Source organism: Cinclus cinclus, chromosome 29 (assembly GCF_963662255.1).
Source record: "Cinclus cinclus chromosome 29, bCinCin1.1, whole genome shotgun sequence".
In the NCBI taxonomy this organism is placed as follows: Eukaryota; Metazoa; Chordata; class Aves; order Passeriformes; family Cinclidae; genus Cinclus; species Cinclus cinclus.
The window spans coordinates 2,345,156-2,362,200 of NC_085074.1; the positions used below are offsets into that span (position 1 = coordinate 2,345,156).

The 17,045-nt window shown below is 47.5% G+C and overlaps 1 protein-coding gene across 2 annotated transcripts in view; it reads right to left on the reverse strand.

The window, feature by feature from the left end:
- DPYSL2 (dihydropyrimidinase like 2) overlaps positions 1 to 17,045 on the reverse strand; it is a 51,076-nt gene that overhangs the window by 20,053 nt on the left and 13,978 nt on the right. For both annotated transcript variants that reach the window (XM_062510766.1, XM_062510767.1), the window contains exon 3: positions 15,909 to 16,093. In XM_062510766.1, coding sequence (XP_062366750.1) covers positions 15,909 to 16,093 — 185 coding nt within the window. The remainder of the gene's footprint in view (positions 1 to 15,908; positions 16,094 to 17,045) is intronic.

Here is a 17,045-nt window from a genome sequence, read left to right on the forward strand (position 1 = left end):
TGCCTCAGCAGCTGCAGCTTTGAGCAGCTCAGCACTCCAGGAGTGGCTGGTGGTCTGGGTGTCTGCTCCCTCCCCACCCATCACAGACATCCATGCTAGGAGTGAAAACTTGGAAATCTGCCTCCTGTCTGGCACCACATCAAGGATGTGCTTTTCACCACCGCTGGGAAAAGCAACCCAAATATAACCAGACAATAAACTGACCTGTTTTTATAAAAATTGTCCCATTTCTGTTCCATGATCTGCTCCTCCCCAGTGGTCAGAAACCTTCTGCTAACTTCCAGCCTGAATTGTTTCTTGGCTAGTACAGAGCCCCTGTAGCTCTGCTGAAGTTAATCTTTATCTTAAGTGGAATGAACAACAAGGAGAAAAATAACATTCCCTTTGTTTTTCCAATGGGAGATGGAGAAAGCCCAGGTTTACAAAAATGTCTAATTAAAAAAAAAAAAAAGAGACCATTTAATCTTTAACACATCACAGCAATAAATCCATCTCCACTTGAGACTAAAGGTGCCCTCAGAGCTCTGTCAGCCCCAAGATGATGGATGGCCTGTGGGCATTGGGAATTCATACTTGAAGGCACCAAGGGGTTAACACAGAGTCCTCAGAGCCCAGCACGGAGAGCTGGGCTCTGGAGCCCCCAGGAATGACTGTGGTGTCTGGGATCAGAGCTTTATCACCAGCTCACTTCCTGCACTGCCCAAGGATGGCTCCTGGGAGCTTGTGGGGGCAGTGGGACCAGGGCTAAGGGAGCTCTGTCACTGACAAAGCCAAACCACGGCTGGAGTCAGGGTCAGGGATGCAGGTGGTGCTGGAAGTGTGCAGGGAAGTCAGCTCCAGGGGCTGGGAGTATCTCCCGTGGCAGCTCCCGACAGCCGAATCGCCCTCTAGCCCCTACAAAACACAGCCCACTTCATGTCCACAGCTGTGCCAGGAAACACCAGTGAACAACCACTGCCCCACATGCACATGGAAGAGAGAGTGCAAGCTAAGCAACACCTGGGCATCCTGGCACTGAAGCGGTCTGGAGAGAAAGGACCCAGCAGAGCACCCCAGGAGACAGCCACGGTGACAGGGACATCCCTGGAGAGGGCCCAGGGGCTGGGCTCCTGTACCTGACCCTGGGGCAGGGTGGAAGCTCTGCTGCCGCAGCGGAGAGCAGAGCAGTGGATGCTGCACAAAAGGCTTGGAGAAGGTGGATGGAATCCCAAATCCTGCTCTGGAGGTGATTCAGACACAAATGGCAGCCTCCTCGATTCTTCCATCCTCTGTGCAATGGGAGGGGTCAAACACACAGAGGTCACAGCCTGCATCCCTCCCTGGGAGGGTGGGGTTTTGGGGACACCAAATTAATAAAAACGAGCCCAGATCCAGGAAAGGAGAGCAGTCAAGGCTGACTCTTCATCTGCTCTTGAAAGCTCTGAAAGTGCTCCTGCCTGTTGAGATGGCCAGGAATTGCCCACATGCAGCTCAGAGAAGCTTCTTCCAGCCCCAGGCACAGCTCAGAGTAAAACAAAAAGCTTTTTCTTTCAGGTCCCTGTGCTCCAGAGCAGCACAAGCAGCTGACAGGCTCCATCCCACGAGTTCCCACAGCCCCAGGCTCCCAGGATGACCCCTGGGGATGATCTGTCCCAGCACCACGAGGGCTGACCCACCCCAGCTCACAGCAAAATCCTTCTGTGGAGAATTTCCAGGAGGTTTCCCAGGGGAAAAGCTGTCCTGCAGTGTCCCCCAGAGCTCCTTGTCCCTGGAATCCATCCCACTGTCCCCATCCTTCCTTCCATCACCCCGAGAAGCAGCAAAGTTCAATCTCCCCATGCCTGCAGGGCACACTCAGGACAAAGTGTTGTGACACAGGTCACTGCCACCCCTTTATTCTTTATTCCCTCCATCACCACAGCCTTGATCTGCTCTGCTCCCCATGCTACCCAGCCCAGATGTTTTCATCCTTCTGTTGATTTTTAGGTTTTTTTTTTCAGCTTGAGGTCTGAGAAGGAAGTTGCCAGCTCATGTTTAAACTCAAAGCTTGTTCCAAAAACAGAAACACAACCAGAGAGGGAAGGAAAAAAAAAAAAAAAAAAATAATTTAAGAATCATTTCATCAGTGCTGAAATCTTCAAAGGAGGAATTAAATAGCTTTGAGGGCCTTGTAGTGGCTCCCTGAATGTGAGTGAAATTCAGGCCTAATCCTAGTATTTCTCTTTATTTAACACACTCCCAGCAAGGCACAGGGCAAAGCCAAGCTCGTGTTACACTGGTTTCTCAGCTATGAGCAGAAAACATTCTGTAGATTATCTTTTAACTTTTTGAGCTGCAGAACCCAAAATGCAGCAGGCCAGGGCTGGGGGAAAATAAGGCTGTTACACCAGCAAAGGAACCTATTTAAAAAAAATATATGGGAAAAACTACTTTGTACATTAAAAATAATCAAATCTTTTCCTTGTTAAACAGTGACAGGATTCCAAAAGACCTAGATAAATCAGAATCCAAGCTCTCTGAGGCTGGTGGGATTTGAGCACCTGTGGACCCACATGCTCCAGCCCTAATCACCCAGACTCTTAATTACCCTTCCTTCCCGTGCCTGGTTTGGCTCTGCTGTCATTGCACACAGGTTGACAAGGTGCATCTGCTCCTGCTTCCCAGAGCTCCAGCTCCCAGCCAGGGCTGCTTTCCTTCCTGCCTCTCTGAGCTCAGGATTCCTCTCTCCTCCTCCTCGGGCAGATTAATCAGCTCAGGATTAAAGGCAGACAATGAGCTGAAGTGAGACAACAACACTGGCTGATCCATGTGGCTCTTCTGCACCAGAGCTGGCACCCAGCCATGCTGGAATATTCTCTGTCTCATGGGCCAAAGTGGTTGGATGCTGGTGGGGTGATATTTGGGTGTGAAATGGAAGGGGAAGGCAAAAACTTAAGGGAATGGATTAAATGCTCCATGGGGAAAATAAAGCACTGTTATTTTAACACAAGCATAGAAAAATCTACACAAGGTAGAAGTGCTAGAAGCACTTTATAGAGCACTAGCATCAGCAATTATTAACACATCCTTGTCTTACATTAACATAAAAGCTGAACTAAAATCAGATCCCAGCACAATCCCATTACACACACGAGTAATTTTGAATTTTGAATTACACAATTCATAGAATCATGGAATACCCTGAGCTGGAAGGGACCCACACAGGTCAAGTCCAACCTCAGTCAAGTCCAACAACTGATTCCACAAAGAGCAGCCTAAAAGCTGAACCACAGTTAGGGCTGGCCTGAAACATCTCCTTGTCTTCATCCAGCTGCTCCCAGCCGTTAACACCACTTCCACAGCCCACTGAAAATGGTACCAATCTCAGCTTTAAATTGTGGCTTTAGGAAATGTTACATCACATCTTGGCTCCCTTTTCCAGACTCGGGGGCTTTGTGCTCCTGAAGAGCTTTCCTGGAGCAGGGTGGTAGCTGCACCCTGAGCAAGAAGGGAGATGGGCACGAGGGATCCAGCACACAAGGCTGGGGAACACCCAACAGCCTGCAGGATGCTCTGAGACCACAGCCAGAAAAATCCCATATGATCTCTTTCTGGCACTTGGCATCTCTCTCAAATTAAAAAAAAAAAATATTCAGATGCAAGAGCAATGCTTTTATGGTTTTGACCCCTTGCTAAGCTCCAGAGAAATTCTTGCTTCAGAGGAAGAGCTGGATCCAGCTATTTGCCTTGCCTTGAAAACAAAACTCTGCTTTTGGGATGGATGTGCTCATGGGTGGGGATTAATGGGTTTTATAGCTTCCTGGCATTGTGGCATGTGCATTTTTGGTTTTTTTTGCATCCTGCCTCAGTTGAGCAGGCCTTGGCTTGCAAACAGCCCCTTCCTGGAGCTTCTATTAATAGCCCTTGCTTCCAGCTTTCCCCTGGAAAGGATTTTTTTTTTTAACTGGTTTAATTAAGTGTCATCCAAAGCATGCATGAAATTTTTCTGGGGCTTCAGCTCATGAATGCCACTACCAGGAAAGAGAAAAACTGTTTGAAATGGACAATATAAACACGAATTAGGGTCAGATGTTACCAAAACTGTGTATGTAATAAAAACCATGTATTCAGGGTTCCAGTTGCTATTACTGACTGCAGTTTTACACATTATTTCCTGCTCCTACCAGCATTAAATGTGCCTATTGTTTAAGAGGAGTTTATAAGGTGAAAATCCTTAACATTGAAGCTTAACTGTTAGCAGGCAGATCTCCCCTACCCAAAACTTTTAATAGCAGCTTGATCACTATAAACACATCTGCCTGTTTAATACTACTTAATCCCCACAGCAACTGTGTGTGATGAAATCTGCTGAATTTATTGAGTTGTACATTCTGTCACAGGCCGTTTTATTGAGAGGTTGTAATTAAATTCAGCCCTGGTAATTGCACAGGTCCCTACTTGGAAGTCTGGAGTTGTCAGGCTGTGGCTGCAGGAATATTCTCCTGGCACTGGTGTAAAGTGGGAGTAATTCTGTGAAAGCAAGAGGAATCAAATCAATCTCTGTGAACTGAAAGTCAGGCCCTCGACTGACCCATAGAAGATTATCCCATAATCACAGACCTTATTTCATCCAGAGGCTTCAAATTCTCAGCTGGTAAAATATCACAATCCCTTCTACCTTTATGTGTCACAACATTTTCATGTGTCAAGGAACTGAGCTACCAAAAGCTGCCTCGTCCAGTAACAAAGCTGTTCTCAGCAGCAAAAATTCTGATTTAATTATTAAACCCCAACTGCCAGCTCAGCAGCCCTGCACCCATCCAGAGATACCAGCCCTTCTCTGAGCTCAAAAATTTCATATCAAGCGATCCAAATCTTCCCACCTCCCTTTTTTTTCTGATTCCATCCCAATTCTTCCTTCAAACCATGCTCTGGCTCATGGGTTTGATCTGGGAAAAGGAAGGACAGCAACAAAATCGCTTTGAAGGAAACTGCTCGTGGACCTGATGCCCCTCAGCAGATGAGAAATCAAACAAAAGATTTTTTTCACATCCTGGCTCCAGTAAACAGATTTCAGCTCTGGGTATTTGTGGGGATTTATTCCCACAGTATTTTATTCTTGTTCCTCCACCCCCCCTAAGAAAAGATACTGGAATAAAGAGATTATTCTGAAGAGTGACAGCCCTGCACAGAACAGCATTTATGGTGCTAATACAGCTTCCCAAGGACTCTTCTCCTGTACATGCCTGCCAAACTCATAGTAAAGGCAGCCCAAATGACATCACATGTTGTTTTCTGTCAGTTCTGATCCAGTTTATAAGACCTGATGCACAGAAATCAGAACTGGACCAGGCTCAGAAGAATCAGACACATCCGTGCTCCACTGATTACATTTTCAGACTGCAATGTTCCCTTATTCCCTCACTGATGTCATACAGATATTTCACTTGCCCTTTTGGCTGATTATATCCAAAATACAATTAACAATTTGAGGCCGGCTGGACACAAACATAAAGAATTCAAACAATAATTAATAACCCTCCCTAGCAGCTGGAATGGCAACATATTAAGGTCATATTATTAAAAAAAATTTAAAAAAAGAAAAGAAAAAAGGTTCCATCCCTTCCCAGTACAGGTTTATTGTGCTTTTATTGTAACTCAGGAGGTCACCATGGCAGAGAGGGAGGGGAACCAAGTTCAAAAGAGACATTTAAGTGGTTCCAAGATTTATTCTTTCTTTTAGGCATTACTCCACACTTGCCGGCCATGAAAGGAGCACACAGGACTTCAAAGGCTTCCATATGAATTGGTCTGTAAACCTTGAGGGACTGGGATGGAGAAAAACCTCAGTCTGTAGCCATGGCTTTCCAGTCAAGACAAAACACAAGAATTAACAACACATCCAAGGGGCAAGAGCTGATCAGACACAGGACAAGAGAGCACGTGTGGTGAGTGAGCTCTGTCCCTCTCAGGTCACTGGAGATGTGTCCTGCCCCTCAGGCTTTTTCCACTCACTGGGGAGATGGAACAGCTCTGGATTTGCATTGTTATCACCAAGTTTTGGATTCTCACTTGCATTTCACGGCCTGGGGTCGTCTCAGGGGTGTTGGAGATGAACAGGAACATGACTACAGTTTTTACAATGGAAATTTGTGGTGCTTCTTAGAGGGCTTTGTGTGTTTGGGATTAGAAAAGTTGGTTTTTCCCCACCAAAAAAAAATAAACTGTGAAGAACTCTGATTCTATACAAGCACTTTTATAATACAGCTTGGGGAAAAGAAAAAAAAACTGTATTTGTCAAACAAACATCTCCCCTGGCTGGATGAGGACCAGACACTTCCTCTCCTCCTGTAACAAGGTGACATCACACTCCAAGGAGGAAGCTGTCATCCATCACCACCAAACCACTGCCACTTCTCCTCCAACAGCAGGAGTCCCCATCCTGCACATCCTGCTCCCTGACAACTCTCACACACACCTGCAGGCAAGGAAGTGAGGCCGAGTCACACCTAAATACAGAGCAAACACGGCAGGGTGTGCAGCAGAACCTGTCTGCTGTGGAAGGACAAGGATCAAGCAGCACATCTGCCCCTCACAGAGCCACTCCTGACCACAGCTGCCCTGTGCTGGTGCTCTCTCCAGTGCCTGCAGATCAGCTCCTGTCCTTGCTGAAACCATTAACCTGTAGGAGGTCCTAACTAGATTATCTCCAGTTTAAACAGAGACTCCTGTGGCACGTTCCCCAGCTGCTGAACGCCCTCCTCCAGCTCCGAGCCAGCCCAGCCTGGCCTCACAAGCTGGCTGGTGAAGAACTCAAGCTCTGGGGCACAAAGCACCACTCCTGAGCTGCCCACCCAAAGAGAGACGCCCAGCCTGTGGCAAACTGGTTTGGGAAACGCCTACACACAAAAATCTAACTTTACTTTTTTCCGTGCACCAAGTCTTTAGGGGCAATGCTGTGTTCTGCAGCTCAGCCTCAAAGGTGCTAGTAGAAGGAAATTCTTTATTGTAAGGGTGGGGAGGTGCTGGCACAGGTGGCCCAGAGATGCTGTGGCTGCCCCATCCCTGTCCAAGGCCAGCCTGGACAGGGGTTGGAGCAGCCTGGGATCGTGGGAGGTGTCTCTGCCCATGGCAGGGGATGGGACTGGATGGGCTTTAAGGTCCCTTCCAACCCAAATCATCCTGGGATTCCATGAACAGCCAGAGCTGCCCTGGACGTGGGCAGGATGGCTCAGTGGGAGTTTTGTTCCACCCAGCTGCCACCTTCCCCTCCATTACAGAGTGTTTGCACTGCAGAAGGACTGACTGCTTCAGAGCCCTGAACTCTGCTCCTGCTTCCACCGCCTAATTCTACTTCTAACAACCCCTGCACATCTGCATTTTTGTCAGTTGAGCTACAAAGAGACTTTCCAAAACTTTTTCCACTCACAGTGGATAAAAAGAGTCTCTGCCCATCTGAAAAGTCCTTTGTAGCCCATCAGTAGCCAAACTCTTCTCTTGGGACACTGGTACTAATCCTGAGAAATCTCAGCTGAAGGACAGAAAAAGAGTGCTGGGAAGCATCATTAACTGACACCCTCGCTGGAATGAGATTTCTTTTTTAAGCAATATTGGAATATTTGAACAGAGACTCCTGTGCCACAGCCCCTGTCTGCTGAACTGGCCCTGCCTGGCTTTTCAAGGAGTCTGGAATCTTGCCAGGCCCATGAAAAACCCCAATTTGGAGGCACAAACCCCTCAGTGTGCTGCAGTTTGGGAAATTCCCCCCGCTGCCAGCACCAACTGAGCACTGTGCAATATTCTGGGAGGGTTCTTCAGGAACTCCTTCCCCAGCTCCTGCTGCCTGGAGGCTTTGCCAGGGAATCTCATTCACATGTAAAACACCACCACCAGTCCCCCAGATTCCAAAAATATCCAGCTACACATATGTAGCTGCTTCTAGGAACAAAAGCAATGTGGTGGGAACACACACGGACAAGTGGCTAAATGGGAAGCTTCCAAAAGCTGAGCCCTTTTTGGTGGGCTCTGAAACCCAACCAAAGCATTTCCCACTTAATATTTCCACGTGAATCTTCAAGTTCCTTCTTTTACTTAAAATAGGAAGCCAAAAGCACTCTCCTCTGGATCTGCAGATGCCAAGTGGGAGGGACAGGGATTATCTCCTTGCTTGCAGTGCTGCCCACATCAGCTTTTCAGGTAGCTCTTCATAAAAATAATCACCTTTTACTTCAAAACCTCTAAAACTCTAGGTGAGCTTAATTAATCTGAATTAAAACCATAAGCCCCCTCAGCAACAAAGCCACCTCCCATTACAGCTAGCCAGCAACCAGCATGGAAAAATGGAATGACATTTCCATTGTCACAGAGTGGGTCCCGACACCAACTGCAGTGTACCAAGGGAAGAAAAAAGAGTTCTCCCAGAAGCCATAATTCCTAAATGTCCATCCCTGCATTCCTTGCAAATGCACAGGGCCTCCATGGGAGTGAGGGCTGTGAAAAGATTGCAGGCACAGCCCCAAGCTGCTAACAACTGGCAGCTCCTGAGTGGGATTAAAGTGTGCCAGACAGGAGAAGCTCATTTGTATTCCTCAAACATTTCTCCCTCTCACCAGAAAGATTAAAAAAAAAAAAATCCAGTTTCTAAGAAACAGATGGGATCTATGAACTCTGAAGGCACAGGGGCTGAGGGAAAGAGGGGAAAAAAGGCTCTGCTGATCGAAGACATCAAACCCCACTCCACAGGCAGCACTCCAAATCCATCCCAAGTGGGGAATCCTGCAGTTGGTTACAGCCTTTGCCTCTTCCAGGCTCCATTTGCTCGCCTTCCATGGCACACAGAGCTCATTTCCAGCGTGGAGAGCTGAAAGGTCCTGCTTGACCAGGGCACCTTCTGCTGAGTCAAACTCACAGCCAAGGGTTGAACACAGGTGGGGAGGCAAAAATTCCCTGCCCAGAAAAACAGGCCAAGAAAAAAGCTGGAGGCACCAATTCCTGCTGCTTCTTTGAAGACTTTGTTAAGACTTGAAGGTGATTAAGACACTTTATCAAGCCAGGCTTAACACACATGCCCTGAAAACCCAGCACAGGCAGCTAATGATGTTATATGAAGCGAGGTGGATAACTGCATTTGATTTTTTAGGATTTTTTTTCTTCCATCCACAGCAGACCTGGAGGAGACAATTTTTACACCTGTCCCCACAAAAACATCATGTACATTTTCCATTGATGGAAGGAGCTGGGTGAGACACAGCACATCAGAGAGATTCACTCATCTCTAAGGCCTGGAATTTGGGAATGAGAGCACTGGACACAAAAAAACCTAGAATTTAGGGATTTTTTGGGACTTTTAACAAGGGCATGTAGTCATAGGATAACAGAGGTGGCCTAAAACTGAAGGAGGGCAGGTTTAAATGAGGTATTAGAATGAAATTCTTTTTTATAAGGGTGATGAGGCCCTGGCTCAGGTTCCCCATCCCTGGAAGTGTTTAAGGACAGGCTGGACAGGGCTTGGAAAAACCTGGGATAGTGGAAGGTATCCCTGCCCATGGCAGGAGGTAGAACAAGATTACCTTTAAGGTCCCCTCCAGCCCAAACCATTCTGTGATTCTGTAAGAAAATCACTTCAAAGCAGCTCTTCAAACAAAAGAACTCATCCCCACGCAGTGGGGAAGCAACACTGCTGATCCCCAGCATTAAATGGAATAAAAGGCATTAAATGCTATTGCATCAACAGACAACATGGGTTAATTTCTCCTGAAATCTCTCTTTGGACACATGGAAAAATCTGGGTCAGTGACATCTGCACTGTCAGAACTGCTGCCACTCCAGCACTCGTGTGCTCAGACCTAAACCAAGCTCCAGGACGTGTGGAATTGCTTCTATCCCCTCCTTCCTGCACAGGGAGGGGCTGGAACAGAACAGGTCAAAAACAGAGAAAGGGACCCTTCACCTGCTCTTTAAAAACATCAGTGCTGCCAAAAGGCAGAAGGGATGGGGGGAGCAACAAGGGGCAGGATCCCCAGCAGTTCCAGTGAAGGAAAACATGGGAAAATAGGGAAAAATCTCCTGACTGACTCAAAACCAAGCCAGGCTGGACTGCAGAGGTTTCACAGGACTCCAGCCCAACACCAGGGCCAGTGATTTCACCTCTCAGCACTGAGGGGGGATGACAGCCCAGCTGAGTATGTGACAGCCAGCATTAAACACCTCAGCACACACAGGCCACCTGCATCACCCCGGACACAGCTCCCAGTCCTTGAGAGCTCCTCACAGGAGCCTGCTCCCCAGCACACAGAGGTGGCAAACAATAACTGCAGCCCAAAGGGTTAAAAAAAAAAAAACAAAAAACCCTCAGCACACAGAAACACGGAGCACATCTGAGCTCTGCACAGGTGTTTCCTCCCGTGCTCTCTGGCAAGGGACAGCAGGGGCTTGGCAGATCCCCACGAGCCCTCCTGGAATCCCCACCAGAACAATGGGGGAGCCCATCCAGCAGTGCTGGGATGCTGGGAGCAGAGCAAGCCCCAGCACAGAGGCTGCACCACCCGCTGCAGGCACAGCCTAATGGACTTAGAGGGGTTTAAAAGCTCGGGAAGAGGAGCTCACACCAGGGAACTGCCCAGCTCTGCTCACAGCCACACTTTCACATTAAGGATTTTAAACCTGCCCTGAATGAAAGGTACAAACACAGCAGCAGGGAGCTGGTGAAGAGATTTAAGGTGAATCAGGGCCAAGACTGGTTTTTGGGGTGTAAAAAGGACCAAAGGGAGCTGGAGATAGGAGGGACTCTGCAGCCCTGATGTTATTACTCCAGCCACAGAGAGCAAGGATTCCCACTCACAGAAATCCCCAATAATGTGTGGACATTTTCACTACGTTTCTAAAGAATTAAATGTTTCTTTGGGGCAACAGAACCACTGCCAGGAAGAGAAACAAGCTCCAGAGCCAGGGCAGCCCGTCTGCAGGGCTGGTCCCAGTGCACAGTTCCTCTTTTATCTCTGGGTGCAAAGAGAAACAAAACTGGGGCTGGTGCCTGTGGAACAATGCAGTGCTGTGTACACACAGCCAGGGACCTGGGGAGACACTGCAGCTCTGTGGTCGCTGCTCTTGGATGCAAAACACTTGGTTTTTTAATTCCAGCTCAGCCACAAGTCCCTGCCTGACCACTGCTGTCACTTCCTTCTGTCTCCCTTCCTCCTCCTCTCACTGTTTAGACTCCAGACCAGCACAGGACTAACCCTGATAATATAAAATAAATGCACCCAGTTGGGTAGAATAGGATCTAATCTCCTCTGCTGGGTTTAAATACCACCCCACACCCTCATCCTGTCTAAACCCCACTTTAAGCCGAGACTATCACACAGTCTGATCTCCTTTGGGGCAGCTCCATTCTGTGTCACGCTCAGATCAAAACCCCAAAGGAGAGGAATCATTCCTGACTGGAAACATCTCCTCCCAGCAAGGTGGTGATCTTCAGGACGACCTGGGAGACCTGGTGTCACCTCCCTTTGAGTTTGATTGCAGCTGGGCAGCCCAAACCCAGCTCAACCCTGCCATGCTGCCCTGGGGAAGCTCTTTAACAGCAGGGTCAGGAATTAGGGAGCCAAGAGCAGCTCATGTGAGGCTCCCCTTCATCTCCTGAACTTCCCAAGATACACAGGCTCCCCTCCCCAGCCTTCCCTCCCCATGTCATTAGGATAACTGCTGCTCAAGTTCAAAAGGCTGCTGGCTTCCAAGCCACGAGGCCAGAAAAAGCTATCATTTCTCTCACTGTAATTTCCCTCTATGATTATAACAGTGGTTGACTGAGTCAAGAGAGGCAATGCCAGCAAGAGATTTCACCCAAGGACAGCAGATACCAGAGAAGAAGCAGAGTCTGGGAGGAGGGGTTCAAATGTGTGTGGGAGCTGGCCTGGATGGATGGAGTTCTCACTGGGACATTAAACAGGCTCAGGGATCAGAGAGCCAGTAAATATACAGAGCTTAACTTCTTCACCCCTTCTGCAGGGCTGGGAGCAGAGAGGCACTCCTGCCCCTGCTCAAATCAGGGGGAGTTTTTCCACTGATTCTGATGGGGATTTCACCCATCACAGTTAATCAACAACCAAACCATCAACAGACTCTGAGAGGCCACGCTGTTCCTAGCAGATGTTCTTCCTCCTCTACCAGCTGCAGGGACTGGGTTACACCTGGGGTATCCACCTAGCTCAGGTTGGGAAAACAGGGGCTCAAACTTAGGTGTGTCCTGAGCAGAGCCAGGCGTTGGGCTTTGACAATACCTGGGGGACCCTCCCAGGTCAGGGTGGCTTGTGAGGGAGGCTATGAAAAATGCCATTTTTAGCTCACCAAAATTTTAGCCTCTTGTAAAGGGCAACTTCAGACAGAGTCCTTTCCAAAACTCTGGGAGGACTATTCTATTTCCATGGAATACAGGGGAGTTTAGGGAAGTGACCAGAACAGGCTGGAGCATATCTCATACTCCTCTCTCCTTCAAAATTCTCTGCAGAGCATTCTGGAATTCTCCTTTCAACTTAATGCCCAAACACTGCATTCTGACATTTCAAAAGGGCGAGAATCCAAGTTTTTTTCCTGGAGCAACGTTATCCTAAAACCCACAGGGAGGGCTGTTCAGCTGACATACCCACACCAATATTATTTTAAGGTGGGGACTGAGAAAAGGACTGTGCAAATTGTCACTGCAGAAAAACAAAGATATCACAATACGTCATTTCAGGCAAAACCAACTCTGTTTGTTCCTTCCCTAGCAAAGTCAGCTGGAGCCTTGCCTTTGGCACTGCAGAGGGGAGAGACAGAAGGATCATAGCTGGAATTCCTGCTCAGATGGCCTCAGGGGAGCCAGCAGAAAAAGAAATCAGCCCAAACTCCTGAGTGGAACAACCTAGGGAAGGCTCAGGAAAGCAAAGCACTGAGAAACAAAAGGGCAGATTTGAATCCTCACCCCCAATCCCTTTTCCCTGGGGGGCTGGGAAGCCCTGGACTGGAGCTAGAGCTGCTTCCCACCAGCATAAATCTCTCCTGGTGCCACAAAAAACCCCACAATTGTTCCATTTGACACCAGGACCCATCTGATTCCCCCTCCCTGAGGCTGCAGGGATGAATTTAGAGGGGAACAGGCAAATGAGGACAGGGCTTGGAAACAAGAGGTTACATTCCTGTGCTTCCCTTGGATGTGTCTGCCATGAGAATTAAAGGGGCAACATTGGATTTGATGAGAGTTGAAAATGAGGTTCACCAAAGCAGATCCTCCAGGTGAATTCCTGGCACTGCAGATCGATGCCAAAACTCACCAAAGTCAGAATTTTACCCACAATTTCCATCAGTGGAAACCTATCCAAGGTTCTTGGTTCAATCTCACTGAAAACTGCATGCAAAATAAATACTTCCCTAAAATGAATGGAAAGTGAACAGCCTTAGAGAGCCCTTCTGCACAAAATTGTGAAACAAATTGAAGCATGAAGCTGAGGAAGCTGTTTGTGTGCCCAAAGTGAGGGTTATGCATAATGCAGAGAAACAGATGGAGTAAAGGTATTTGCAAATTAATCCTACAAAGTTTGCTTAAAGCACTAATGAGGAAATTGAGTGTTTTTTTCCCACAAATCTCACACCCAAAAGAGGTGTTTTTTCCTAAAAAATCCTGAAGTACACAGACACAGCTGGATACAAGCTCCACAGAAGGAGCAGATTCCCTTTGCAAAACCCCAGCATTTAAAACATACAATGAGATAAGAGTGCCATTTTTCAGGCTGCAATTTGTGATATCATTAATCCAGTTCACTAAATATTCTCCTGTTCATCACAAGAGGAAAAATGGTGCAATCCACCACAACTCTGGGGAAGCCCAAGGGCCACCCACCAAGTGTTCACTGTGGAGAAACTTGTGCAAATGCTGCAATCTTGCTCAGAGAAACAGCTGAGCTGACACAGGACAGAGGCTCCAAAGGTTTCAGGTCTACTCTGGATCATTCATCCTGCTTTCCACTGCTCCAGCTGCTGATTCCCACCCATCAGAAATGTCTCTCCATCATCCTATTTAATTACTTAGTCCTCACTGCAGCCTTAGGAAGATTTTCTTTTGTTGTTGTTCAGAGATGATTTTGTATTTTGGTGTCATAATCTGAGATACTCAGGTGGTCAAGTTGAATCACCAGCCTTCTCCAAATGGTCTGCCCATGGTCATAATCCAAATTATGCTCATTTTCACAGCTGTGAAAGGAGAAATTGCAAAACGGGGTACTCACCTCCCACCTCCCTAAATCAGAAAAGTGTTATTTTACCATTAGTGAGATATTCAGGTACTACAGCCATAAGGGCAATAAATATTTGCACACATAAAGGATTTCTGAAGCAGGAGGCTCTGCAGAGGTAAAATTAGGCATGCAAAGTAAAGGGCTACTCCAAAATAAATTTGCCAAACCAATTTCTACTTTCAGAAAGCGCCACTGAGGGGAACAGTGCTGCTGAAAGGTCACGTGCAGATGACAGAGAACGTTATTTTCATCTAATTCAACTTAACAAGGAAGAACAAAACAATAATTCAAGTGTGAACCAGGTATAGTCCTAAAAAGGGAACAACCAACCAAACAGAATCAATGAACTGGGGCTGAAAATTTTAAAAAATCATTTCAGTGCTATTGATTTAAACTGACAGCAAGGATTTGAAGAACTGGGCATTGGTGCACAAAGGGATCCACATCCACAGCCACACCCCTGGCTGGGTGAGGTTATCTTCAGACACAAACCTCACACTCTGAAGCCATGATTGATGTTATGAAAAATAATTTCCTGAATTATTTTAAGATTATTTCTTTGAAGCATCAGACCAAGACCTACTTCCAGCCTCTTGTCACTCAATTCAAGTCCACCCACCAGGCCAGGGATCAAGGACTGCTCCCAGCCAAGATCTGGGAGGTGAGGATGTTCACTCCACACAGAGCTTGCTTTGAACTGAGGAGAGTTAAGCTGGTTCCTGGCTGTGCCTAAGATCTCTTTACACTCATGGACTGGACAGGAGACACTGATACCTGTTCTGAACCAGCTTTTTATTCCTCTGTACCTGAGCTCTCCTCCTGTGGAATGGCAGCACCTGAGAGTACATCAAAGACTGTGAGATGCTCAGATTTTGGATCACTTCACACCTTTATCCCTCATTCCCACATGCAGCAACAGAGCCTGGGACACCATGGTAGATTTTTCCACCTGATCAGCTGCCCTGCAATAGAGGGTTGTGGGGTTTTTTTTGCCTCTGGCTGAAACAAGGTTACAAGGTTATGACCTGCTTGTAGAGTTTTAAGATCCTGGTCAATATAAGCAGGGGCAGATAGCCTGCAATTAATTCCTGAGGCAGTTTAGAGGCAGAAGAGAACACCAAGAGTGTCTAATCCTGCTGCCAGCACAACAGTCAGTCTCTCTTATTTTTATTTTGAGCATTTTCACTTGACAATTCCTCTCTCTCTCCAAAGGAGGAGATGAGCACAAACAGAGCTACCTGAACAAAAATCCTGGTGGTGAAAGCACATCCTGAAGGAAGCGGCCCAGTTTTCAAAGACACACCAAACACTGGCATGGGGCTTCTGGGTGTGAGAAATACAACAGCTATCCCTCCACAGACAAGGGACCAAGGCACAGGAACGTGGGGGATCTGCTCCTCACTCTGGAGCCAGAGGTCACAGTGACACCGGCTCCAGCAGGAGCAAACCCAAAACCCTGCTGAAGTCACACCGCCAGCAAGGGAAGATAAATGAAATGAGTGACAACAGCAGGATGGGGAGATCCTGGGGTCCTGCTTTTCCAGCCCTATTCCCACAAGCTTTTCCCAGCAACCTGGCCAGACATCACTCAGTGGTCCAGAACAAGGTGACTCCCACAGCTCCCGCTCTCATCTGGGAAAGAGAAAAGCCCAGCTTTGCTGGAAGAGGAAAGCAAGCACTTACTGATCATGGTGGTGCCCCCAGCCAACGCAGCCTTAGTCCCTTGGAAGAAATCATCAGCAGATGTCATTCCCTGCTCTGGCATCTGGAAGCGGGTGTGGACGTCGATCCCTCCAGGAATCACCATCCTGCCGTGGGCCTCGATGGTCTTCACTCCCCCTGGCACGATCAGGTTCTCCCCTATTTGCCTGGGGAAAGAGGTTTGGAGGAGCAGGTCAGGCACCCCCAGGTGAGCAGCCTGTAAACAAACACCTCTGTGCTACTTAGCCCAGCTGCTGTCGTCTTTTTCCATCTCAAGCAGGGCACTGGACCAGCAGCACATACAGGGATGAGGGTGTTTTATTCTTCCCGTGGAAGCAGTTGCATAATGGTGAGTGAAGGGTGCAATTCCTTCAGGACTTTGGGGCAACATTAAAGAAAGGAAAACAAGGAGCCCCTCTAGTAAGGGCTGTGCAGTTCATGGATGATCACTGCACCAAACACAGCTTTGCTGGGGCTGGACTTCTTTAAGCAGCAGCTCAACACTTGATTCCAGCTCTCTAACAGCAATTTCAATGTCACCATGGGTTTGGGAGCACTGGAAGAATTTTTGCTTCTATATTTTCTACCTTCCTCTCTTGTGTAAGTATTACAGAGTCCCTACATAAACATAAATTCAAGCAGATATTGGTTACCAAATTCCTGGTGAGACCCTCAGAGGTCTCTCCAGTCCAGCTCTTCACAGACCTATTTTTTAGCAGTGCAGTAGTGGATGCAATTAATTAGCTGTCTCTGGCTGGCTCCTGTAACTTTTAACCTTAATTTAAAAAGCACATGTGCTGGCTGTTTAGCCAGAACTGGAAAATTCCTTGTTTGTAACCTCTGGCGTGTCCATTTTTTCCTAGGAGTAATTTTCCAAAGAAATCTGTAACACATTTAATGTGCCAGGAACACATGTTTCAGGCCTGAAAACACAGAAAGAGGTCAGAACCTCCTCCACTACAGGGTCCTTTTTTACTTGAAGAGGGGGTTGGAGTGACCCTTGCATCGCAGACCCAGAGAAGTCAGCACTGCAAGAGACTTCCAGAGGTCACCTAAGTCCAGCCTCCAAGCCTAAAAGAGAATTAACTGCGTTAGGACACTGAACTCTGGATTCAAAAT